Raw genomic sequence first — 27414 nt, forward strand, 5'->3', positions numbered from 1 at the left:
AGGTACACTGCGGAGTTCTGCAAGCCATGACATTTATCGCACATCGCAGCTGTTTACTCAGCTATGGCTGTTGGCTTACGGGAGAGGGTATTTCTTCCACAGCAGTTTAGGGGACAGAGTCTGGTAGACCATCTTCTGCTTGCCCTCTGACCCGCTGCCTCCTCGGCTGCTCTGAACGATCTTGGCACTTTCCATTTTCTCATCCCACGTACCGGAGAGGATGTAGTGAGCCTGGCCCCCGCTGTCTGCCACCACACCTGTCACCTGGAAATGGTAAAGAGAAAACAGAAGCTAGAAACACAAGCACAGAGCTACTCTTTCCACGTAATGTTAGGTATGTAAATTCCCAGTCCCATTAGTAGAACATGACTACATTTAAATTTGCTCCAAACAAATAAATATGCTCTTTATTTAAGTAAGTGTTACAACACAAAAGGGTGTTATTGAGATCTGACTTCATACACTAAGTTTATTACACAAAGCAATACATTTGTTGGTATTGTCCAGCAGGAGGCAGCATCACACAAAGGAACCCCACACCGCAACGTCACACCCAGGCTGGGTGTCAGCAGAGTGTGGAAAACAAAGAGTTTACCTTGCGTGGAACATCCCTGGAGAAATAACTGTAGGGAGAGAACTTGAGCTGGCAGGTCTCCTTGGTCCTGTGATTCACAATCTCAATGTCTCCCGACTGCACAAACACAAACACACAAAAAATACAGAATGAGAGCGAGAAAGAGAGAACAATGACATCTGAGCCAGGGAACATATCACAGCGAGTTTCACAGTGAGTCAGGAGTTAGAAGATTCAATTTGGAATGACACTCAAGGTAAATCCACCACTATTTCATTCTACCTTTCCATCTGGCACACACACTAAAACTAAAACAATGTACTTATGTGTAGAATTACTACTCTTGTTACTGCAAACAAGCCATGTGGTAAGCAGGTCCTTGCATTGTCCTGCAAGGATGTGCATGCACAGTGCTGAACACTGCAGTGGGCTGTACCTTTAAGGTCTCATGCTTAACCCTGTAAAGTCCAAACCATGAAAAATGTTTCAGAAAATCCCGTTTATTTGTGGTTTATTAAATCTTTTGACAAATTAAAAAAAAGAAAGAAAAGAAATTAAACATCAGTTTGGATATATGAGTTTTAATTTGACTCATTTTTGCTGCATCCCACAATGTTGTGCAATTTATTGCTTAAATATTTACCGTGCAATTTATTTATGCTTTTCTGGAAAAAACAAAACAAAACACTGATGATGTAGAAATCTGAAAAAAATCATCTATCAAAACAGATACACTTGGGTGTTACAGGGCTAATCTGGTTTTGCAACATGTGACAGCCATGAAAAGAAAATATAAAAAATAGCCACCATGCGGAGAAAATGAAAGTTTATGCTGGTGTGATTGTGATGTAAAAATACATTCATTGTCAGCGCCTCGCTCGTTTCAGCTGTTTTATTACTGACAATTGTGCTCCGCTATAGCCAACCACAGAGAGTGTAGCTGTAGGTTAATATGAAGCTGTTTGGGTGACCCCGTTCTGCAAAGGAGGACAGCTGAGTGGCAGAACAATGCACAGAGAATGACGGTGAATATACTGAAGAAAACAATACAATACAGAGATGACAAAACTAAATTTATCTCAACACCGAGCTGGTGATTTTGTTACACTCAAAAGGAAAAAAAAACTGATAGCATTTGTACATTTGATCAGAAAACAGACCGTAATGTGAGTAATTTATTTTTAGATCGTTTCCTTTCCTTGCTTCCAATTTTCACTAAATGCTTGCTCATAGAGGGACATGGGGTTGGTTATGTCTCTATCAGGGTACATTAAGGTGAGTGCTGTTGTGATTTGGTGCCATATAAAAAAATGGAATTGAAATTGAATGTAATTCACGTCTGTACAGTACCTTTAAGAAACAAATACCACAAATATTCAGTAATTTAGAATATTTGTACTTTTACTTTTTTGTGTTAGGAACAGGTTAAAGCTTTGTTATTATACACAAGAGCTTATATTCTAGTCTAGCGGATATAATGTGTGTATTTTTCTTCTTCATGGATTCTTTAAAATGAGCATTCAAACACAAATGCACACTGACAGATTGATGTGACACACGAAAGCAGGACAGAAAAAAAATGTAGGGGGTGGAGGTAGATGGGGTTTTATAGAAAGAGACAAATCTGCACAGACAGAAAGATGGACACATGTGAAGCCTGCCCCTCAAACCTCCCTCCACACTATAACTGGGGCATCTCAAAGAAACAAGAGGTTGTTATTTAGATCAAAGCTAAAGACAAATCCCCGGAGATTGTGAAGCTACTTGTTGAATTGTTATAAAGCTTTACGCTGATTCCCCTCTTCAGTCCTACTCTGCTGGTCTGTGCCACACACCTCTGCTAGAAGAAAATATCTACGGGCTACTCAGGAAGCTCAGTGGTATTAAGGCGTGCTGTGGATAAAGTAAACATAATAAACAGACCTGGTCAATCCACAGCTTGCCCACAATGATGTTGTGCACTGTGGAGGTGACCTTTCTCCACACATAGTGGTTCCCGCTGGCGTGGAACTGCAGGTGAATGGTACCTGGGGACACACGGCGACAAAAGACAGATTCTCACATCTGCTTTATTGCTAATCTGCAGTTGCGCATTATTGTTTGGTTTTGTGCTTCTGAATCTGTCATCCAGCACATTAATGCTCTGAGCACAGGCGATGCATTTTCACCTCATTTCAATGTCAAATAAGCCTCAGAAGATTTATATTTCACTACTTACATGATTTTCTATTACATAGCACAACACAGCAGGCATATAACATGAAGTAGGGTATGTCAGAATTACCACTGAATCCTTTTGGCTCGATCCGGACCGCTTACATCTATTTGAGCTCTTAGTACAGAACTCCCTTTGTACCCATATTTATGTGTGTGCCAGATGGGTCATAAAACCCTCCAGATTAATCTTCACACTAGCTTTAGATTGCACGGTGGCAGATCACTGCTCTGCTCCTGACTCTGGAGTCTTTCTTGCCTTAACACTCGTGCTGTTTAGTGTGCATTATGGAGCCTTTATTTACGCATGAAGTTTGTTAGCGGTCTTACCCAGAGGCATTATGGAGAGGTATTTGCCACGGAACTTGCTGGCGATGGTGATTTCCTGCCATAAGGTCCAGCCTCTTTGGGAAATCACATGATGTGCAGCTGCAGGTGGGTGATGGCTCACCTGAGAGGACACAGAAACACAAAGTCTCTGTTTAACCTTGTGTACCGCCGTGTGTGTCTGTGTTGAATAACTGTGTGTCCACATCAGGAAGCATGCAAACAAAATCTCTCTGTAGCTGTGCCATTACCTGCTCACACACCGAGCGGTAGCCAAATTCCTCCAAGCGATCAAGCTCGTACGTTTCGCCCAGGAGGGGGTTGAAGGGCTTGGCTGTCCGATGGACCGTGGTTGAGTAGGAAGAGACAGAAAAGGCAGCGACCAGGCACATCTGTTCTAGTGAGGAGTCGCAGCGGGCCGCCTTGTCTAGAAGCTCGTGATACTCCAGGTCCTCGGTGAGGCGCTGCAGCATCGACAGAGGCTCATTAAAGTTTACCTGAAAGGAAGATAAAGGAGAGAAACTCATAAGATGCAATCCTTACAGATTTACCTGCCAGCAAGAAGAACCAGGAGTATGCCTACACTTACAGGCATGGGGATTTTAGAAAGCTCCTTGCCGATGCAGTTCTTCATGATGCTCCACAAATTGAGGGAGTAATTGGGTTTGTCTGGGATATGAGTCCGCCTTTGTCTGCGCGGCTGAAGCTCCTTTCCTGACACATCGTTACAGCTTGGAGACATCTGGGATTGGGTGAGGAGAAGAGGGTGGATATACAAGTTTGAGACAATACTTTCAATTCTGTGGACAGCTTGGCAGCATATCTCCAGATGTAGCGACAGAGCAAGAGAAAGACGGGAGGAAAAGAGAGAAGACAGATGTGTAAGAGAGAGAGAGAAATATGAGAAAGAGAGCTGAGAGAGAAGAAGAACAGATGTTTGAGTACTAAATGATTCAACTGTATATTTCCGGCACTGCAGGAGCGGCAACGAGACCGCAGGAAACCACTGGCAAAGTTTGCGTATCCTTGCATCCTTCTTTAAGCACGGGAGGGAAGGATACTTGTGAAAGCAGCAAGTGAAGATGTTACATAAATAAATCAATGAGGTGTGAGCTTTGCAGCACCAGCAGAAATGAATCTATTTTGAGATTACAAATATTTGCTCCTTTAACAAATGTCAGTGCCATTAGTCAGGCATGTTGGGAAGACACTTACATGGTCGTCCTGGTTCCAGTCACCGGGCTGGCCTCCGCTCGCTCCGCTCAAATTACTCTGAGATCGCCTGGAACAAAATGAAAATATTTTCTACAGCGACGCAGGACACAATCTCGCCAAATTCCCCTCACGCTGTTGTTTCCCCTTTACACATGCAAACACAATATACACAAGGGAGGGGAGAGATTGCTGAGTATTGCAGATGAATACTGTGAAACTGGAGCTGACGGATATGTCACATGACACAAAAATTGGGTAACTCGTCTGCAGGAAAACCGACCGCTGTGAGAGTCTAAGGCTGGTTTTTATTTGTACAACCGAAAGTGAACACATGACAGGAAAGGACACGCTGCTCTTCGATTTCTCACTCCATCAGCTATCGTCAGAGCCCTGCTCAGACGTCACCCAGCGTCAAACTCACAGTTTTGACAATTTGGAGCGTGCATGGCTAAACTATATTGCCCATATCCATTTTGTATTTCGCTCTTACAGTGCATTTTTAATGAATACATAAAAAGAGAGCAGAGACTGCACGGATTCCTGTGTGAGACTGACCTGTGCTGCGTGCTCTCACTGGCAGTCACTGTGATAAACGCAGGGGAATCCTCCATGGCATCAAAGTACTCAGTATCCTCATCTTCATCACTTGCCTCCTCTTTCCGCGACCTCTCACTCCCTTCAAGTGGACATATACATTTATGAGTCCACACAGACATCCCAGTGAAAAACAGTGAGTTTGTATTCTGCAGTGTTCAAGAGAGACAGGCATATAATCACATACCGGTGGTGATTAATCAGGGAATAATTAGCTTAATCGTAAAATTGGCAGTGTTCCTGTTGGGTAACTAGCCTGAATGATGCAAGTACCTCAGGGCATGCTTCTTATATTTAGTACTGACTATTCAGCACTCAGTATGTTCACTGTGTTCAGTGATCCATTATGGGTTTTAACCAGCTTCCAAGTGAGAAGCACAAATGTTTATATAAAGTACAATTAATGGGTAAAAGAGGGAGAGGGGAGGGAGTATGTTTGCTGTATAGAAGCTCTGTATAAATGTATAAATAATAAAAACTCTAACACAGTATATGGTTATTTTAAAGGTCCAAATTTCTGCCATTATGATAGCAAGTACTGACAAATGGCAAAATAGTATAAAAGGTAATGAAAGTTGAAGAAACTGTGGTTCCCACAGGACCTGATGTTTCTGATGTTCTGCCTAAGTGGTTAAAATATAATTATGTTCTGTATAAGTTAACAATTGCCTTTAAGGTTAAAGGAAGGAAGAGGGACTCAAACGATGTTTTAAACCCTCATTATAAAGAGCAGAGATAGAGATCACAGGGGGGCTGGAAATGGGTCCCCAGCTAGACTCAAACTAGTCCCTAGTTTGAGTTGGGTTCATGAGTGCTCAAAGTTTTGACAAATTATAAACTGTGGCTTTTTCCTGTGTAACTTTTTACAGCACAGCTGAAAGTTACACCACTTCCAGCCAAAAACTCATGAGAATATAAACTGACCAAAGAGACTCTTAAGATAAGTACCATTTACATCTTAACTGCTGTCTAATTAAAATCTTCTGACACAGCTCAAAACTTCTGTTCTCCACATGAGGAGAGTCTATAATGCTAAAGCCGAGGCTACGTGTGACTTTTAGCTATTGGTATGAGTCCCATGCTAAGGTCCACAGGAGCGACTAACAGACTGCCAGTCTCACCCTTGTTGGTGGTAGGGGCACTGGGTGCGCTGGAAACAAGCGTGGGTGCTTCTCTCCACGCTCGCTCCAGGCTGTTATGCTGCTTGGCTAGCTGCTCAATGGTCTCCTCTAGATGGGTACGCTGCTCTCGCTCATACTGCAGAGCCCGCTGCCATCTCCTACTGTGAGTCTCGGCTAGGTCCAAAAAGTCTCGACACGCCTTGGGTAACAGAAACACACGAGCAGATAATCAGAAAGACAGGAGTGAAAAATCAATCAATGTAAAACACATCCTGAGGGGGGAATTGTTAAAAACAACTTTTTTTAACAAAATGGAAACAATCCGTTGGGATAAAAATCCTGTATCACTTTTCCTCACAGTTGGCAACAATACAATAGAAAGAAGATTCGGATGGAAAGGGCCGTAAATGCATTTGTGTCATGTGTCATAATCAAGGCTGCTTATCATAAGTTTTTTGAGCAATCATCAATATGTTAATTAGCTGTCTGCTGAGACTTTACTCCGTTTCCCTGCTGCGGCAAATGCGCCTTGGAGCAAACTGTAAACATAGAAAACATCAGTGACTGATGAGCTGTGTTTAACACTCTGATTGCATAAGGCTCTATATCTGCGTCAAGAGGGGGTATTATTGTTTCTCTTCTGCTTTTACTGCTCAGACAGAGAGGTTACTTCAGATCACCACATATTACATGTCAGCACATGCTGCCACTGGCGCTCACTGAGCACAGAGGTCAATGAACCCAAGTAACACCTCTCAGCTGACTGCATACATGTTAAAAATGTCATGTGATGCTCACTGATCTCTCAGCGTGGGGTTATCCAGCTGTTTTTCAAACACTGCTTTTAAAGCAACCACAAATCAAATGTTATGGAAGTCTTGACTTGACTTTATTCTGTGGTACACGGTCATCTGCAAGAAGAGATTGAGAGGACCTGCTGAGAGGTAGCTGACGCCACTTAAATAAAATAGTGGCTGAAGGTTAAAAACTTTCGGGGCAAAAGTGTCAGACAGTTCAATTCATCTGTGCTCTTAGTATGTATGACAGTTTGTTTTGTTGGAAAAAAAAAGTTATATAGACTATATAGCCCCCAACAAAAGTATTTATGACACATACCTGTCATACAAACAAGAAAACAGCTATTTGAAACTAAAACTTGTTATTTTTAGGTAAATTTACGCCTTTATAACCAAATTTGAGCCGGCACGCTGGATTTCTCTGAGAAGTCAGATGTGATTAAATTTTACAAATTTTTCTCTTCAGAAATGGATGCAAACAAATGCAATTTTGTATCTTATTAAAAAAAAAAAAAAAAACCCAACATGCTTCTTTATTTATTTCAGCTTTTCTGTAAAATAATACATTTGGAAAATTATGGATAACAACAATAATTACATTCTAGCATTAATAAATATAATTTCGATTGAAGAGCTTGAGATTAACCATTACAGAAACACAAAGAATGATTTTGGTATTTACCAGCACTATTAACTTAGGGCAGCTGTGGTATTAACCGTATACCGGGTGGTGGTATAAATACTATAAATAGTTTCAAACAATAGATTTTTGTTTTATTTTGTGTTTTTTTAATAAGTATGCCCAGTAAAGCAAAGGGGAGCTGTAACTACCAACTATTACGTTCTCACTGCTCAAATTCATATTTGGACAACAAAGTCTTATAACAGCCAAAGAGGTCTATGACTCACATCTTCAGATGTCTGGTTTTGTCAGAGTGACAGGCCAGGACATTAAGACATTTAGCCTAATATTTTAATTTCTTACAAATACACATTTTTTAAATAATTTTTGCTACAAAAAAAGTCAAGTTAATTTTAAAAAAATTTGTCCGTGGGTTTACTTTTACATTTATTTGCTGTGTTGCAGTTGACTGTATTGCACAACCATTATCATATCATAGAGCCTTTCACATTCCCACTGACCAGAGCAATGTATGCTTTCATGCATTTCATCCTGGTCATATTATTGATTTATGCCTACCTGTGTAAGGATACTCGGTACTCTTGAATAAGGCTAATAACACCCCAAAAACAAAACTATGATTACTTCCTGAGCTTCATTTTAAAAAAAACAGATATCGCCTAAAACTATTAAGACACACTTGTAAATTAAAAAAATTCCACACTATTATTAACAGGCCTACAGCACTCATACTTAAACTATACAGCAAGGAAAAACACCTACATTTTTAAAGCCAAATTAAAATAAGTTAAACTAGAAATTGATCATTAAAGACAATCAAATTGGCTAATTACATAGTCATTAATCCAAAATGTTAATAGAGCAGTACGATCATAAGACAAGAAGTGAAATATCAGATCTCCTTACCATGCCTGGTCAGTCTCTTACCCTAAACAGCCCTGCACAAATGTTTCAATATTAACGTCTTAGAGTCAGTTAAATGTCCCAAATGCATGTGACGATGTGGGCCACTTCCCCAGACAATAACCATCATATGAAACTCAAACACCCCCTTAAGAAAATATGACAGTTCCACTTTTTTAAATGCTGACTCTCCAGTATAAACATAGACTGCATGTGACTTCTGGTGTTTAAAGGACGGGGTTGATAAAGGCTAAAAAACTGAATGAACGTGCAGGAGCACATATGAATGTAAGTGAGAGTTGACATTAAAGAGTCACACAGTCCCAGTGAACTCTGCAGAAGGAACTATGTAGCACAGAATAAAGTAAACTTGGTTAAAGTTGATGTTCATGTGTAAATTGTATAACCCTGAAAGAGTACGTGTGTAAATGCATGTAAATGTGCCATTAGAGTCAGGCTACTGCTGAACGAACTAGAGTGAAACCCTCTCCCAAGGCCAGATTAATAAGAGCGTGCAGTTGTACCTTTACAGCATGGCCTCCAGCTTTCCTCAATCCACCTTCTCTCTCCTCTGTTCTTTATTCACACTTTACATGTCAACACCATTTTAACATGGGTAAAATAAAGTTTTAGGATGCGTCTTTCTAGGGGCCAAAAATGTGGCAGTAGAAATCCAAAATCTTGCACTAAAGGGAGTTTGGACCAACATTTATTTCTCATTAAAAGCACATTCCTGGCAAGCCAAATGGCATTTTAATGAGTTCGGCAATCCAAAAAGGTCTTTTTTTATTGCTTGTCCAGTTTCCTTTTCCTACGTCAATTAATAAAAAAACAATAACGGGCTAATGATTTTGAGCACTGGCCTTTTACACAATGTTAAGTGCAATCCTCGTTACAACTTTGTTTTTTTTAAATCATAAAACATTAGCTGATAAATTCAAACTAATTACAACCCAAAATGCAACTAATCTTAGTAAATTATTTTAACCCCAAACAAACCAAAACGAAACAAAAAAGCTTCAACTGAAAGTCATGCATTAGAAGTCAAACAGCAATCAAAATCAAAGCCACTCGGAGAAGCGGAAAGAAAGACCAACCTTGTATGATTTGTCTTTAGTCAGACCAGGTCTGTCAGTCTAACTGTAGTCCAGAAGGCTCTAACATTCCTCACCAAGCAGGGAGGGTCAGGGTTTTGAGAAGAGTGGGGAGCTGGGGCTATTCCTGTCACCCCCACCCACTATCATATCCAGTATCACGTTTGCATGACCTCAATTCTATATGAACTGTTATCCATTACTAACAGACAGCTAAAACCACAATATTCACTGTAAAGGAAATGGAAACTGGGCCAGATTACAGTAGAGCATACACGTAATCAGATAAAACATTTGGCAGTAATGACCAACTTGGTCATATTGGAGGCTGTGTTTTGCTACATGTGATTTTGAACATTAAATAGCAGCGAACAATTTGCTACATAAAGATGTTGTGGTTTCACTGCACAAAAGAGAAAAATTGTGAAACAGAGAACAGAGGAGAGCAAAAAACCAAAAACATGCAAACAAACAAAAAAGCAGTTAGAGCCTCGTCAGTGGTTGTGGCTAGCTTCTGTTTGCCTCTGTACACAATATTTTCTATCTGTTTATGGAGGGGGGGGGGCAAGTATACCAGAGGCACCCATTTGGTTTGAGGTGCTGGTGTTTAAATGTCGTATACAACGAATCATCTACCTCAATCTCCCCCTATTTTAACATCCTCTTCTTTCACAACAACCCTCTCCTTGTCCTCTTTCCCCTTCATCCATGGGTTTCCGCTGGCACCCTGCTGTCCAGCAGCAACGGAGGCGGTGATTTTAAATCCGACCAATCTGGTATGGAAATCTTATTCTTGATGATTTGGCCCTGGATGCTCATCCTGACATAACCCTCCCCATTTAGGCAGGATTGGAACTGCCACTAGAAGTACCCTGGCTTGTGTCTCCCACATCATCTATCAGGATCTGGTCGACCTCCATGCCTGCAGCCTTGGTCTCTTTAAACACACTACACTGTGAACTGATCTCATCTCCCATTGCTCACAAACCAGGACTGGCACTCCTGTCATACCGATCATACCAAAGCATGTGGGACACAGATCACTCACTGCTAACCCCTGCCGTGTCTTGCAGCGCAGTCTGTCACAGCTACTTACATTGATCATAGCATTGGAAGTGATGCGGAAGAGGGTGGCTCGCTCGTTGACTGCCTTGATTTTTTCTCCTCCCTCCACAGGGACTTTCAGGCCTTCGAGTTCACTCAGGGAGCGCTGCAGGGCTGCCCCGTGCTTGGCGATCAGGTCATTACACGTGCTGAGGTCATCGAGCTTGCTGATAAGTATCTTCAGGGTGCCCTGGATCTCGCTGCGGTCTGACTGGGACGTGGGCTCCTCGTCCCCTGAGTCATCTAAATGGCAGGGGTCACATAAAAAAAAAGAACAATTAATACCTAACTGAAAATGCATTTCTTAAGTTTTCCCAAATATCCAATGAACTTGTGCATCAAAGAAATATCTGATTTCTCAACTGTTCTGTGAATTTCACTGTCCAACCTATGACACAGATAACTTTTTATAGACACTGTAGTGTTAACCGAGAAAAGATGTGAGGTTACTGGGCCACAGTTTGTTCTTACAGTTATTTTGTTTTATTAAAGGGACAGTCTGGAAACAGCTGTCCCTTAAACAGTGCAAGAAATTCTTACCATTCTCTTTTTAAAAAATGTAAGTGTAGTGTAAGTTTTATAATGCCATTTAATGTGGACCATGAGCTCTGAACCTTTGAAGCAGCAGCAGCAGCCTTGCCCTGTGATATCTCTAAACAGAGGTTACTCAAGGTTAAAGAAAACATATGAGAACAGTATTGCAGTGTCAGCTCTGTATGACACGCATATACACATGCACCACAAGCAGAAGGACACGCACAGAAAGACGGAAATATACCAAGGGGTAAAAACACGAGTCCACAAACAGCCTAGCAACATCATTAAAGAAGCACATCCAAAAAAGGAAGTAGAACCATAAAGCTTTAGGAACAAATATGATTTATACACAAGCTTCATGAAGAACAAACTCTATTATGAAGGATTTTATTGGAGGATTTTAAGCCTACAATCGATTCTGGACAGAGACCTTGATGTATGTCACAGCCCAATGCTCCTATTTTTTTTCTGTGTGGTACTTTATCTATCAAATAGTTCATCTTGTGGTTTATGCGCTATGTCCCCATAACTTTCTGACCACCAGGACACTCTGCTATAAAGCATTTTTTAAAGACCACCAAGGAACTTTTTAAATCAAGATATATTCATTTCCAAATTTGATTTCACACGAATACTTCCCCACATCTGTGCTGGGCATTTCTATCATCATAAATCAAAAACAAGCCCATATGGTGGGGATAAATCAAAAAGCACCAGCTTAGGTGCAAGCGTCCTTGTTCTCGACACATTATGGCATGTTGAAAAGCTGTAATATCCCAACAAGCACACCAGAGGAGAGGCATCTAAAATTACTGCCACCACTGGAGCAAAGAAAACAGATGACAAGATGGAAGGAGGAGGAGGAGGAGGAGGAGGAGGAGGAGGAGGAGGAATGGGAGGGGAAGACAGGCTGAAAAGCAACGAAAATGAGGACGAGAGGGACACTGCTTATCTCGACATAGAAAATATATTCCTGTATTAGTGAGGTTAAAAGTTCGAGTGTGGAGAGAAATTCTTTTCACCCTCTAATCCACCCTGCTGACCCTCTAATGCTCTAATGTCTGTAGAGTGCTGTTCTGCTGGCTTCTACACCCGAGCCTGCAGAGTATGCTTTGTCATGTTGAAAAGGTCCATTATGCAGCTGACAGGAAGACTGTCATAGTAGTGGTGAGTGGAAAGAGAAACACTTTCCCGTAAGAACATGGCAGCTGGATGTGACCTCAAAGGCAAGACACTATCACCTCTTTCAAGACTATTTACACTACACTCGTAGAACATGGATTTCTGCCTGGGGGCTTTGTGGTAATAGCCTGGTAGACCCAGACATACATCATTTACTTCAAAAGTTCAAATTTGACCAGCAGCATTGTCCAGAGGTAAAAAAAGTAGTACAGATGCATAGTGTCTGAACTCTTAAAAAACTATGCTGCATTTACTGTACTACTACACTCATTTTTGTGAAATACAGCACTCTGAGTACTAATAACAATAACTTGTTATATAACAGCAACATTTTTCAGTCCTAATAACTTAAAGTTAAGTTATTTTTAATAGAGATTCACCAGTTGACTGGAATCAGTGAATCTTTTTGCCTGGTCAGCTGGTTAGTCGTGCTAACATGTTAACAGTCACATGCTAACATTGGCGTAGAAACTCATCACTGTGAGCGAAGACATTAAGTTCACCAAAGTAAACTGCCAATGAACCACCACAAATAAAAATTGCAATAAAAACCCTAATGAGACACTTAAATCACTTTCATCTAGCAGAATATGAGTATTTTAAGGAAGCTAACAAAGACCAAGTGGCTAAAGCTAAAGCTATCCAGGACGCAGAGCGAACCACAACCCAGCAGCCTGGAGCAACGGATTAAGGTAGACGAGTAAAAAGAGTTGTTGAAGTTCATGTTCCTCAGGTGAAGTTATCAACATATTTTGTAATAAACATGTTTTCTAGGTTGTATTATTACTAAAAAAAAAAACTAAAAAAAAAACAAGTCTTGATGCATGCTCAATCATCAAGGTAAGGAAATCCCAAAAAGTTGAATTTGTTCATCTGGACGTGGAGAAATGTTTCGTTACTCATCCAAGTAACTTCTTCAGTCTCAGTTGACTGCAGATTTCCCCAACCTTATAAACAGTACCTTTGATCACATTAATGACCAAGAAACTGTTTCCGTCATTGTGCAAAGGTACTGTTTATAAGGTTGGGGAAATCTGCAGTCAACTGCTAATTAATTGCTTATCTCTCCCATGACTGCAGTGGTTCCGGTTATTAGTGCTATCATTTTTTTAAAAACTACTACTGCGGTATTTAAATAGACAAAATGAAAAATTTCTGTTCTGTTCTAGTTGTAGTAGAACAGATGAACACAGAATAAAATAAAAATCTCACCATGTTGGAATTCCCGGGTGTCCATTTTAATCCAAAGGTAACCAAATTACATCCAGTAAGATGCAGCACACACACAGGCCACTGATCTCTACCGCCTGTGGGACTTTGTAAACATGTTCAGGAGGATTTCATAAATTCAGCTGCCTGGTCATTAGAAAGAGAAGAGATAAAAACTAAGCAGTCCTGTCAAAGACCAGCCCAGCACCCCCGCAGCGATAACAAATCCCAATAGAAACCTAGATTGGAAAATGAAACCAGCATCCTCCCATTACCAGTACAGTAGGTCTCCAATTACACAAAATTTCAGCAAAGTCACTGCAGAGAAACTCAGGTAAAGAAAAGGAAAAGGCTGACGATGTAAAGTCACAAAATCGACTCGACTGTGTGTTAAAACTGCAGAGCAAACAAAACTAGGAGAAAGTGAAAAGGTGAATTGAAAGACCCAAAGAGCAACTTCAGAGAGATATGGAGAGGCTAATGAAATTAGCCCTAAATTGATAAAGCATGACTATGTCAGTGCAGCTCTAAACTCATTTAAACAGTTAGTGGCTGAGTTGGTATGGCGTTGAACTTGATCCCACAAGGCAACAATTCGCCATTTTCAAAAATTATGCGATTAGATAATTAATTTACACTGCCATGTTCAAAACTTTTGTTTTTGATTGTATAGTTTGAGTTTTTATTTAACAATAAAAAAAAAATCTATATTTCTTAATAGCAATGTTACATTTATGATTTCACTGAACAAAGAATAGTTTGTGGACAGACAGCAACATTCAAGAACGTCTGTTAAAAGCATAGCATGATGAATCTGGGCTTCAAGTTTCTTAATAAATCATTGAGGTTATGCACAAAACATTGGAGACTTTGCCTCAATGAAATCAAATAAAACCATGAAACTTCCTTTCTCATTGAAAATCAAGTTTGCTGGGATGGTAAAGTCACCACTAACTGAGCCAAACACTAATGCTCTGCATCACGTCCACGTTTAAGAGTGTGAAATTACATAGACTCTGGATAATATCAGGATAACTTGAGAGCTGCTGTGACAGGGAAAAAAAGAAGCCCATGAAGACCATGACCATGGAGAGCACTGAACAAATTTTAAATAACGGGGGATTTCACTAACTGGTGGTGATCCCATTCCACTGGTAAATTAGATGTACAGCTGGGACCATTTGATATTAAATTAAAATACGTGGCTGGAAAAAGAAACATCCAAAATTGCAGTGATGCCTGGCTCATATTATTTACCCCCATTCTGCCAAAGAGTTCAGCAGCTCTCAGTGATGCCACTTAAAAATAAACTGTCACATGTACCAAAGCATATTTGTGCAGAAGAGACTGCTTATAGTACACCGCACACGCAAAATAAATTCTCCAAGCAAAAATCATTCTAATTCAGATTTTGGATTTGGGTTCGACTCTGTTGACACTCTGCACCTTTAAGCAGAAACCACAAAACAAAGTTTTTGTTCCAAGTAATAGAAATGCCCTTTTCTATCCTTTCAGATCTATACAGCAAAAACAAAATGTTAAGCACAACTTGACAAGACTGAATACTGTAGAAGAAAATCCTTTGGGTTGTGGGTATCACTTGGACCTCAATTAACAAATTAGTAATGGCTTTTACAATAAACCCATGTCACTAAAATGCTGATCTATGTTGTTTATGTATTGGCGCCACTGCCTAGGCCCACCTATTTACATCTCCAACCACTTCCCTTACAACAGCAGATGTTGATAGATGGTTTCTTAGAACAAAGTCATTACCATGCCAGTCATGCTTCAAGGGTGAACTACCTTCAGTACCTCCCCCATTCCCCCACAGCCTACTACCTCGAAGAACCTTGCATTAACACAAACGTAAGTCTACCTCCAAGTCTACCTACTCCATCCTCCTTCTCAGACCGAATTTAAACAATTATTTGTGTCTGGCATAAACTAAGCTACACACATGTGTATTGTATAGGTCATAGCTTGTCCAATCACAACATTTCATCACATGGACACAAAGCAGCTAGCTCCTCCGCATGTATACGGCTCCTTTGTCCTTCACTCATACCCAACTGTCAATCTTTGTAGCAAGCACCAAAGTGTAGAGTGATGGAGGAAGTGGAAGGTGGAGAATAGGCAGCAGAAGTATGTAATTGGATGAGCAGTAGTCTGCTATCTCACTGTCAGGGCTCGTCTCTCTGCGAGTCCCTGAGGGTAGGCTGTCAGATCAGTGGAGCCAGGCCTGTGGCTGTCAAGAAGTTACCCTGTGGCATAATATGCACACATATTTAAAAAAAAGAAAAAAAGAAAGAAAATGTGAAAAACGTACTGTCCCTCTGGATTAATGATGGTAACATGCTGCTAATTCAAGGGGACACCAGTGTTTTTTGTTATTGTTTTTAAAATAGCTTTATCTAAAAAAACCAAAAAACAAACCCAAAACTTTTAATTTTTTATTTCTCATGATTTTCAGAGTTTCGTTTTTGGGAGGGTTTTTACGAGTCACAATAACAACTGAGCAGCTGACTGTGGAGGCCGGTTTGAAACCTGCAGCATGTATTCAATTTATTATGATGATAATAAAGAATGAATTCATCATTTCAACATTAGGAAATGAAAACTGTTTAATTCCAAAACAGAGTCATGTTAACACATACATGCTTAACAAATGTATTAGATAACTTGTTATGAAAACAAGAAAACACAGGAGCTTCAGTAAATTCATGATTTTTCTACCAAATTTTACACCAGACTTCTCTGAGTAGACAGAAATGAATTAAGTGCAACATTTAGCCACCAAGACAGTTATTTTCTGTTCAATTATGCAAGCTAATAGCTGTAAACTGGCATTTTGATCAAAAATAATAATGCGCTTTACCACTTTTTTCTGCTTTTTTATTAAAACAGTAAATTTGAAAATTCACATAGGAGATGACAAATTGAAATTTTCATTAAAAATATAATTTGGAATATGGAGCTTGCACAAACTGGCGGATTAACTATTGCAGAAACATGAAAAATGGATTTGGTCATTACTAATACTGTTAATTTATGACAGCTGTGGCATTACCTTACATTCAAATAATCTTAGCACTTAAAGAATTTGTTGCATGCTTTAAACGTAAAGTTATATTTCAGGACTCTTTTTCTGTTATTCATACTGGTCTAATTAAGGTCCAGTCAAAATAGCCATATTTGCTGAAAGAGGGTAATTTCCTGATATCTAATCAGTTGTGTGAGACAATATATTTGGACAACAGGTTATTGTCGGGCCCTGACACCGTCACTTATTTCAACATAAATGCCCTTTATGTTTCCTGATGTTTCAGATATCCACATGGAGGGAAAAATACATTTATTGTACATGCTTTTCTGTTTTGACTTGACATAAATTCTCATTTATGTAGCTAAACCTGTCACTTTGCAGAAAACATTAGCAAACTGGGATACGCGTCTGTTTTAGAAACATGAACACTCCTTTAGGAACATAGGGAAAAGTACTGAAAGTATGTCTCTTCTAGAGATGGTGATTTAAATGAAAAAAAAAAAAAAAAAAAAAAAAAAAAAAAACATAGTAACAAACATATAGTTATTTTCTGTTTTGTTTTTCTTTTAGATTGAGTGTTTTTTGCGGGGTAAGTTTATATCACGTGAAAGCACTATCAATTTTAAAGCACTTGTGATGGGGTTTAAAGGTGAACCAACTAACTGGGCCAACTGAGAAACTAATTAAAGTCCCTGACAGTGCATCCTTTCTACAAAAAGATATTCCCTCATTTGGAATTTTGATGAAGGTGGTAGACGGTGTTGCCTAAAAGCTCACATGGGTGTTCAACATCTGCTGACTGCAAACGTATTAGCATTTGCTTCACATCATTTTCATACATGTCACAATATTCAGTGACCCCTTATGTCCTATGGATTAGGGCGTTGTCATCCTGGAAGAGTCCACTTCCATCAGGTTAATGTTTCATCATGGGGCAAAGGTGATCCCTCAGAACAACTTTCTATCGATTTGCAGTCATCCTCTCCTGTACGAGCACGAGAGGACACGAATGATGTCAGCTAGTGGTCATGTTTTTCCCATAATCAGTTACTTGTCTCTATGTACAGTATGCAGTAATGTAATTATATGTTATAAGGTTTGTGTTTGTAAATTATTTGGTTTTAAGTGTCCAGAAAAGTCTAGATTTTTATTATTATAAGTACTGAAATCATGCCCTTTCTTATCACAAGACGTGTAAACTTGAGACCACTCTATTTCCAACATAAAGAGTTTGTTTCAGAACAGACAGCAGAGAAAGGAGGGATGACAGTTTTGCTGTTGGGTATTTTGATGGAGTGTACATGAGTAAAGGAAGAAATGAGAAACAGTGGAGGGAACAAGCTAGACAAAGAGCCAGGATGAGTCCCAGGGGAGATAACTGTAATCCTGGCCAGTAATTGCCAACTGGCTCCATACCTCCCCTGAGATACATCACAAGGAGATAAACTGAGGAGACAGCAGGTTAAAACCAGTAGCATGGCGCTCCACAAGCAAATGAGAAACTGTGCAGTGTAACCCATCACTGTCCCCAGAGCTCTGCAGTACAGCCCTGGCGGTGCATCCGATCGAACCCTCTCAGAAAGCAGCAAACAAAAGAAACGATTAACGCCAAACTGCAGCAACTGTGCACGAGTTTGAAGTTACTAATATAATCTGCTAGGACGAACAAAAAAGAAAGAAAACAATCAGTCTGATGACTACTAAACTATAGGTTTATATTGTTTTATGCTGAGTAAATTCAATTGACAAATTCCCAGTTGGTGCATCAGACCTGCGAGAGTTAAATAGCTCCGGCTTTACTGCATGCACAGTCTGAAGGTTGAGGTCATTAATTATTCTACAACCTCAGAATACAAACTGAGCTCATCAACGCAGGTCTAGTCACACAGTGACATGGATATCAGGGTACTGCAGCAGTAATAAAAAGTTTGCTGTTACAGTGGCACTCAACAGGAAAATGTGAAGCTTGTGTTTGTCATTTGAAACAGTCTGCAGTGATTTATTTGAAGGCTAATGTGCACTATATTTGCAAAATTGAAAGGACGTACTCGTGAATAGATGTTCCCACACATAAGGCCTTCATTTATGACCATGCAAAATGCTGCTCAGGCCATTACATGAAGAGAAGGAGGGCGGTCTATGAAAGCTCTTCAGTTTAAACCACAGCCAATAGACATACTTTAAACATAACGGTAACAAATTCACTAGTTGAGATTTTCATGAAATCCAGCATGTTTTGCATCTGCAGATACACGTGTGATTCACAGGAAATGGTCCACTCAAAATGTAGTCACAGTGACATCATGCATTGATTAGTGGAGTTTCTACTATATCTTGGTGTTTTTAAAATACTTACTGGGAAACAAAGATGACAGTGTGAGGCAGCCATGCTCTAAAGCGTCATAATCTTATTGGACGACAATCTCTCCTAAGTACTGACTAAGCAGCAGGGCACTGCAGGGATTCTGCACCAAGCCTGACCCTGTGCTCTGACCCTTTTTAATAAAATGCATATAGCATGCATGCAGAATAAATTTGGTGGTGTCCGGAGAGGGAGACAGGTAAAAGGTCACCTGCCTGTCCACACTGACAGTTTTAATTCACCTTTTGATCAAAGAAATAATCTCAGATCAGTGACACAGACATAACTCGTTATCAAGCTGATGTGATCTCGCACACCCACAACACCACGAACAGAGCGTTTCCTTTTCAGATACCACTAATACGACACACCACCCAGTTTCATTAGACATCTTATAATCAGGCACTAATGTTACCATTAAAAAGTAAAATAGTTCATGAATATATGGCTCACAAGTGTCGTTACTTTTTTGGAAATGATATGGGCATAAAAGGCATTTTCTGTGATTCCCAATCATCTTCATAAACATTTAAATTAGATGTATAAGGAGGTCGCTAGATTACACTCAGGACTGTTGGCATTAAAATTCATCCTTACAATAAGGAATACATTTTCATTTCCTTTCACAACTAAAACCAAAACAGTCCTACAAACAGTGACAATGGCACAGCAGTCAACAAAAGATGACTGTCACATGTGGTGTGTTTACAGTGGGTCATGTGGTATATTGGTAAAATACAAAACATCTTATTACTCAGGCTGCTGCATTTGTTGCTTGTTTCAGCAATGCCCTGGTACAGTGAACTGAGTGGTTTCCACAAATATGGCTTAATAATTTTTACTAAACTTCTAAAAACATGTCTTTATATTGCTTGACTTCAATGGAGGCCAACTTTCTTAACCTTAAGGTTTCTTGACAACAAAAAACAGCCAATTCAGATTATTTTATTTCATATGTTTATTTATATCTATATGTGTTTTTATATACACTCACTGGCTGCTTTATTGCATACACCTGTTATATTCCTCATTACTGTATCAGCTAATTACGTGGCCTTGACTCCATGGATTTGGGGCATGTAGGCATGGTTAAGATACCCTCGGGGAAGAAGCATGAGTTATGTCACTTTAAATGTGGTATGGCTGTTGGTGCCAGATGGAGTGGTCTATTTCAGAAACTGCTGCTCTGCTGGGATTTTCCCTCAGAGCCACCTCTAGACAGTAACTTGATGGACCAACACATCGAATTCACCAGGGATGATATGAAAAATGAAGTTCAGCCTTCTAAGCTGTGAGATTTCCATCAGTAGTGGCGCACATTTAAAAGTTGATGTGTACCATAAATACTGATCCACGCGCGTAGGTTTAAGGTTTGACTCTCATTGTCGACTGCAGCACAAACTGGGTGTCATCAGGACACTACAATACAGACCGAACACAGAGCGGCCAGGGAAGCAGAAGAACATCATATCAAGAAGACCCTGAGTAAATGTTGTTATCCCAGCTGGACATTTGTTAAAGCTTGGAAAGCACCTAAAGAAAGCTCCAGCTGTTCCAGGAAAGAAGAAGGACAACTATTGCCTAAGTGAAAACTCTTAGTGATCCCTTATGTGTCAGGAGTATCGGAACAGTTGAGATGCATTTTCTCTAAACACCGCATATCTGTGGCTTTAAAACACCAAAACACGCTGCGCTAAAAATTGGTCCGCCTCAAGGATCTGGTCCCCAGACACAAACAGAGTATTATATTGTTTACGCTGTTAAGTGCCAGGAGGATTGGAGTGATTTATACATCTGTGAAAACAAACAACCTCTGGTGAAGCAGATGTCACAACACAAAAGAGCTAACTCCTAAGGCCAGGACTCTGCAGTCTATTCACACCTACAGGCCAGTGGACACTCTTTCAATGATAAGGATGTACACATCCTGAACAGGGAGGAACGCTGGTTTGAACGGGGAGTCAAAGAGGCCATTTATGTGAAAAGGGAAAGACCACCTCTGAATCGAGGAGGGGGCCTAAGGGTACATCTTTCGCCTTATTACAATGCTGTGATTGCAGCCATTCCCCAAATCTCTCTGAATGGTTCTCATGGTCATTTATCAATGATCAATGAGCTTTGATCATGACAATTTGTATATTAATGATCAAGAAACTCACCTCACAGCCCATTGTTCATTCAGTGGTACTAGTTTCAGTCATTATGTAAATGTACTGTTTATAAGGTTGGGGAAACCTGCAGTCAGCTGAGACTGAAGAAGTCACTTGGATGTGTAATGAAACATTTCTCCCACTGAAAACGCCACGTCCAGATGAACAGAATCAACTTTTTGGGATTTCCTTACCTGGATGATTAAGCATGCATCAAGACAACCACCTCTAAAGTTTATAGGTGAATGGTCCGAAAAAGAGAAAACATCCACAGAGCAGCAGCTCTCTGGGTTAAAATGCCTTGTTGATGTCAGAGGTCAGACAAGTATGACTGGACTGATTCCAACTTATAGAAAGACAACAGTAACTAAAATAATCACAAGTTACAACACAGGTGTGGAGAAAAGCATCTCTTTATGCACAACAGGTAGAACCTTGAAGAAGATGGGCTATAGCAGCAGATGACCACATCGGGTACCATTCGTGAGCTAAGAACAGGAAACTGAGGCTACCATTTGCATAGGAATACTAAAATTGTACAAAGAAGATTGGCAAAATATTGCGGTCTGCTGAGTTTGAATTTCTGCTACAACTTTTTGATGGTAGGGTCAGAATATGGCATAACAGAATAGAATATGACAACCTAAAAGCATGGATCCACCCTGCCTTGTATCAACAGTTCAGGCTGCTGCTGGTGGTGTAATTGTTTGGAGGATATTTTTTGGCACACTTTGGGCATCTTCGTACTGACTGAGCATCATTTAAACCCCACTGTCTGAGTATTCTTGTTGACCATGTCCATCACTTGACCACAGTGTACCTATCTTCTAATGGCCGCTTCAAGCACAGTGTTTTATTATCTCAAACTGGGTTCTTGAACACAAAGATGAGTCCATTGTGCTCAAAGGGTCTCCATAGTCACTGGATACCAATCCGAAAGAGCACCTTTGGGATGTAGTGGAACAGCAGATTCACATCATGGATGGCCAGCCAACAAATCTGCAGCAACTGTGCAATGCGATCATGTTAATATGGACCAAAATCTCTGAGGAATGTTTCCAGCACTGTATTGAATCTGTGCCATGAAGAATTAAAACAGTTCTGAAGGTAAAAAGGAATCCAACCTGGTACCAGCAAGGTGTACCTAATAAAGAGTCGTGAGTGCATGTGTTTGTATGCTCACTGGCATAATTAAGAAGTGCATCTAGAAAAAAAAAAAAGAGATGAACAAGTCTTTGCAATACAAATGAATAAATATCAGAGTCTCTGTAATCCTCAGATTTCAGGACAGTTTTAGCTTTATGGTTTCTCTTTCTGTCAACATGGGTCAAATAAGTTTACTGAAGTACAGTACATTCTTTTTTAGTGTCCAACACTTTGTCATCTAAGAGGGAATTTCACAAAAAAGAGGTGGGTGTATATTAGTAATTACATTTAATTAAATATTACATCAAAACAGACAATCCCAGCCATTACATTTGTAGTGCATCAACCTTCATTTCTTTAATATCCCCGTTTCAAATTTTAAAATATCAGTGAACACCGTCTCTTCTGAGGCTTTGCAAGATATGACACTAACAGTACACACCCATATATTTAAAGTACAATGCAACAAGCATTTTTATATTTGTATTTTAAACTTAATTTAGTTTCTGATGTAGGGTTTTGATTTATTTCATTAAACACTTTTCAGTACTGTTAGCACTATTAGTTTGTCCTTGAAGTAATCCAATTTATTGCTTTTGGACCAATATTGAGATTTGTGATGTATTGATCCTGACTCTTGTTCTTTATGCAGTTTCATCACTCGCATTCACATTACAGAAAGTATGTGGAAGTCTAGTATGAAAAGGACTGTTAGATCTTAAAACACCAGGAGCTACACTACTTATGCCAACCTCATTTGAGTGAACAAACAGACAAAGCGCGGGGACTGGGAGCCCAGGGCTTAAGAGCACAGCTGTTAAACTCCACACTGTCCAACTCTGCCGTGGGCAGGAAAGCAATAGATGAAGTGAGAGACCTGGAAGAGCCGGTATAAAATGGATAGACACATTTTATACTGAGGGGAGATGCGATGGCTGAGACATTTATCATTGTTGCTCCAAAGATAACCATGTAGTCATTTACACATGCATTTGTTCTGCAAAAAATCTGTTACCAGTATCTTATAGCTATAATTTCTTATAAGTGTTAAATGGGGGAAACAAAGTTATACTGATCTGTAGAAATAACAGAGACTTATTATCCACCATCCTACTACAATATGTAAATAACAGGTTCTAGGACCCTGGGATACACAGGACCTCCCAGTTTACAGTTTGTGATGGTGCAGTGAACTCTACACACATAATATGTGTACACAGACACACACTGCCAATACGCAGGCCTGGCAGGCTCTGTCTCATCCATATGCAAATGTAAGGTGGAGCAGGCGCAAAGAAGAGAGAGGAAATGAATGTGAGTAAGAGCAGCACAGGAGAAAGCGGGGTAAGAGAAGAAAGGACTGCATGCAGCTAAGAGGGCAAGAAAGATGACACACCGCTCTTTCTACAGCATGAGGTGCTGCATTGTTAAAGTAGGCTGCGGGAACGTAGGGAGCCGTGACGGCAGATAGGAGACACAGAGAGAGGGAGAGATGGATGGAGGAATGACAGCTATCTTTCAAACGTAAGATAACGAGGAGATGGCGGAATGAGGAAGCTTTCGCTGTTGGACAGCGAGGAGTGTGACGGCTCTATGCTGCCGTGCTGTAGCTTTAGCCAAAACTGTACTGACCCTGGTTGAGTGAACTCAGGCAGCCTGAGTTGCAGAGGGAGCGGATGGTCCCCGACTCCCAGCAGCTCCGGCCCTTCATCCCACTCTGCGGGCCCGATCCCACGCCACGCTTCCCGAGACGCAGTGTTGCCCTCGGACGCTACATAATCCCAGAGAAGGGTGGGCTGAAGCAGCAACTTTTCCTGTTCAGCACTGCAGCGTGCACACAGTTACATGCATACTCACGCACATGCAGCACACAATTACAATAATGCCAGGAGCGAAGCGGGCACCCCGCTTGTAATTCCTCTCTCTTATACTTTGTCCCTGTCTCTCAGAAACACTCGTGCACTCTGCATACACACTTTCACATAGCTCGGCACATTTACAATTCCCCTCCACATGCTTCTCTCTGTGCAGTGCAGACTGAAGATGGAGGGAGGGAGAGAGGGAGTGAGTGAAGCAGAAAGGAGATAGGACTCGGCAGCCAGCAGTCATCTAGACCAATATACATTGTTTCCTCTCTGTTACCGCCTGCCTGATGCTTTGGCAGCTTGATGACAGAAGGCAACAATTTTTCACAAACCTTAATGGCAGAGATTGCAAAAGATTGTGTTGGGTTTTTGAAATAAAGAGCATATGATCAGACACAAGGAATAAAAATAAAATAAAATAAATCAGATTAACTCACCAAGGGCATAAAGGTCAAAAGCAACCACCCCAATAAAATGTCCATTTCCACTTCTACTGATTAATGTATCTCTCCAGTGTTATTGTCATTATCCTTTATCAGAATCATTAAAGGGCTCATCTAGCAGCTGATTATGAAGTTACTATAAAATCTAACCTCCTGTCAGTGTCACTATACAACACAGAAGAATTCATACTGTAGGATGATTTCGGGTACTATAACTATCCTCAGTCCATAACTTTTCAAAATAAGGTGAAGGTTGCAACATTACTGCCAGTGTAACCAAACTATACAGGTGAAGATTCAATAAGGAAAATTTAGGATTAAGAGCCTCTTTACCAGTGAAATACACATACCCAGTGCTCTGTTTGCCTGTCTCCTTGTTCTCAGTACTGCTTTTGTCTTTTTAATTTAATTCCAGTTTAATTATCAAGCCATTCTATTAACAATGGCTCCAGACTGTAGTGGTTAACATATTCACCTAACATGCAAATGATCCCAGGTGGAAATAAAACTCTGAGAGAGTTGGGTCAGGAAACACAAAAAAAAAAGCTGTCCCAATCAAATATTCAGAGCCCTCTGCTGTGGCCAGCCCTCAGTGAAACTTCTTCAGATGTTGTATCAATAATCCCATTAAAGCCATGCATTTCGGTCCAAATTTATCATTTTGATGCATACACTAAAATTAATGAACGTATCCTGTAATTGTTTCAAAGATTATTTGCATAAAACCACTCCCAAGCCTAATCATCATTTTAATAAAGGTCAAATCAGCCATCAAATTATTTTAGGCTGTCCTTTAGAGATATTTATTCAACATTGTTTAAGTGAAAACCAGATTTATTTATTTTAGAACAAGTATTTTCTCCTAAAATCTGTTTTTCTATGGAGCCACTATGTTTTTCTATGATAACAGTTTTAAGGGCACAGTTAGAATATGCTTGTATTAGGCTGGCCGATGTAATTAATGACATGAAATTTCCGACGGAACTCCTTGAAATCAATTATTTATATATTTCATGCAATTTTATGATGATCAAACAGGACAATCAGCTCAAACTCCAGTCCACAAGTTCAAAATCGTTTACAGCCCACACTGTTATTAATGACTCACAAAGAGTTTACTTTTCCAGGCTACTATTGGAAAGATACATTGTTAGATTTACAGCCACTGGCAAAAATGTATATTGTTTCTATAGAATAGGCCCTGAAATGGACATGCTGAGTTATTCCTTTGATTAAAACCACTGCTAGCCTCTACTGTAAAACCTTTGTTGCAGATGTTCTGCAGAAATATCTGGTAACAGCACAAACAATGAACAGGAAAGAGGCTGTAAGTGAGGTGAAAGAAGTGCTGACGAGGAAAGACTGTTGAAAAAATGTCATCTAAGTGTCTTGGGGCATGTTCAGGGGGGGAATGAAGCATGAAACTACAATTAATTTCACACTTGACCTTCATTTCTTTACTTCGCTACAGTTCAGTTTAGCTATGCAAAAAGAGCACAACCCTCTGCTGGCTTTAAGTGACATGCATCAGCTTCATAAACGCATTTTTGTCCTTAGTATTAAGCTTTCTGACATCACCCTTGATGTAAATCAATCTAAGATCCAATTTATCCACGATAATAAATACATATTTTAATATAGGCACCTGAATCAAACTAATAGCTGCTAAATATTACAATTATTAACAGATTTTTTACATTCAGAAATTCGGTGATAATATCACATGATCTTCTTTTGAGAAAGTTTATTTTCTCCTGGAGGACACACAGATGAAGGGCTAAGCTTCTGAGAGACAAACTAAAGCGAACGACGGTGTTTAAAGAGCATAAGTAACAGTCTCATTAGTGTAATTGCTGCATTAGGAAGCAGTAACCCAAACAGACACACGGCCTCCACGGCCTGGACGCACGGAGCTCATTAAAACCAGTAAAACATTTCAAGAGCGAGAGTCGTTTCAACGTGGGAAAAATGTGAGATGGCATTTTAAAAGTCGCATGCTCAATATGAGATTATTTAAAGCACTAGAAGCCACATAAATGTTATTGAGCCACATAAAGGACCACATTGTGCGATACACTGTACCTCCTCGCCATCGCCGGGGAAACAAGAGCACTTACATTTAAGAACCAGAAATACAAAATTTGACTTCAGTGAAATATAAGCCAAAAGCAGACCTCCTAATGGACCGAGGCTCCTGTGGCGATGATAACCCACTTATCCGAAGGAGGTGGAAGATCTTTAATTAACCACAAATGTAAGAGTTAAGACTAATTGCTTCCTGTCTCAGCCTTCACTGCCTTCAAACGTAAGACGACCGAACGTCACTTTAACGATTTAGCGGTCGCAAACAGACACTATGAATGGCCCACGCAGAAGAGTGAAATTAAAGCAGATTCTCGGTACGCTGGGGCAATGAATCATCCAGCCCCACTGACAATAAACTCCAGGTACGATTGCTGCATGGCAGATGCTAGTGTTGACACTGCAAGTACCTCTATGGTGCGCCTTTAAACTTTTAGGGACGGTGCCAAGATATATTTCTATATCTTGGCACATGTCTTGAAATGCATCCAAACTTTTGAAGAGATAATCTTATCCAAAGAGGACTAACCTTCTGTCAGAGGCTACGTAATTATCTCAGTGTGTCTATCTCACACACACACACACACGATAGTCTCTGTGTGTAAAGTCTGAAATACTGTAGTTTTAGGATCTTATTTTAGACTTAACTGTTTGATTTAATCTATATGTAAATATTTTTTATACTCCTGCCCAGGATCTTCCTCCAGCACAGACACGGCGAATAAATAATGAACCATCTTAATAAGCATAGCGCTCAGTCAAACGGCTATTGACCAGGGCTACCACTTTTTGAAACCACAGCTCAT

General features: G+C 40.1%; 1 protein-coding gene across 3 annotated transcripts in view; it reads right to left on the minus strand.

Annotated features, from left to right (window-relative positions):
• osbp2b (oxysterol binding protein 2b) overlaps window positions 1-27414 on the minus strand; it is a 47942-nt gene that overhangs the window by 6761 nt on the left and 13767 nt on the right. Inside the window, exons 1-11 of one of the 3 annotated variants that reach the window (XM_039621020.1) lie at window positions 13518-13660; window positions 10579-10829; window positions 6046-6244; window positions 4886-5006; window positions 4331-4397; window positions 3705-3857; window positions 3367-3612; window positions 3119-3239; window positions 2498-2601; window positions 596-691; window positions 80-264 (exon numbers count right to left, since the gene is read on the minus strand). In XM_039621020.1, coding sequence (XP_039476954.1) covers window positions 80-264; window positions 596-691; window positions 2498-2601; window positions 3119-3239; window positions 3367-3612; window positions 3705-3857; window positions 4331-4397; window positions 4886-5006; window positions 6046-6244; window positions 10579-10829; window positions 13518-13542 — 1568 coding nt within the window. In that variant the 5' untranslated portion in view covers window positions 13543-13660. Of the gene's footprint in view, window positions 1-79; window positions 265-595; window positions 692-2497; window positions 2602-3118; window positions 3240-3366; window positions 3613-3704; window positions 3858-4330; window positions 4398-4885; window positions 5007-6045; window positions 6245-8391; window positions 8497-10578; window positions 10830-13517; window positions 13661-27414 lie in introns of those variants that run through there. The other 2 variants (XM_031755487.2, XM_031755488.2) reach the window with 2 other exon arrangements.

The sequence above is a fragment of the Oreochromis aureus genome, linkage group 12 (assembly GCF_013358895.1).
Source record: "Oreochromis aureus strain Israel breed Guangdong linkage group 12, ZZ_aureus, whole genome shotgun sequence".
Taxonomy (NCBI): domain Eukaryota; kingdom Metazoa; phylum Chordata; class Actinopteri; order Cichliformes; family Cichlidae; genus Oreochromis; species Oreochromis aureus.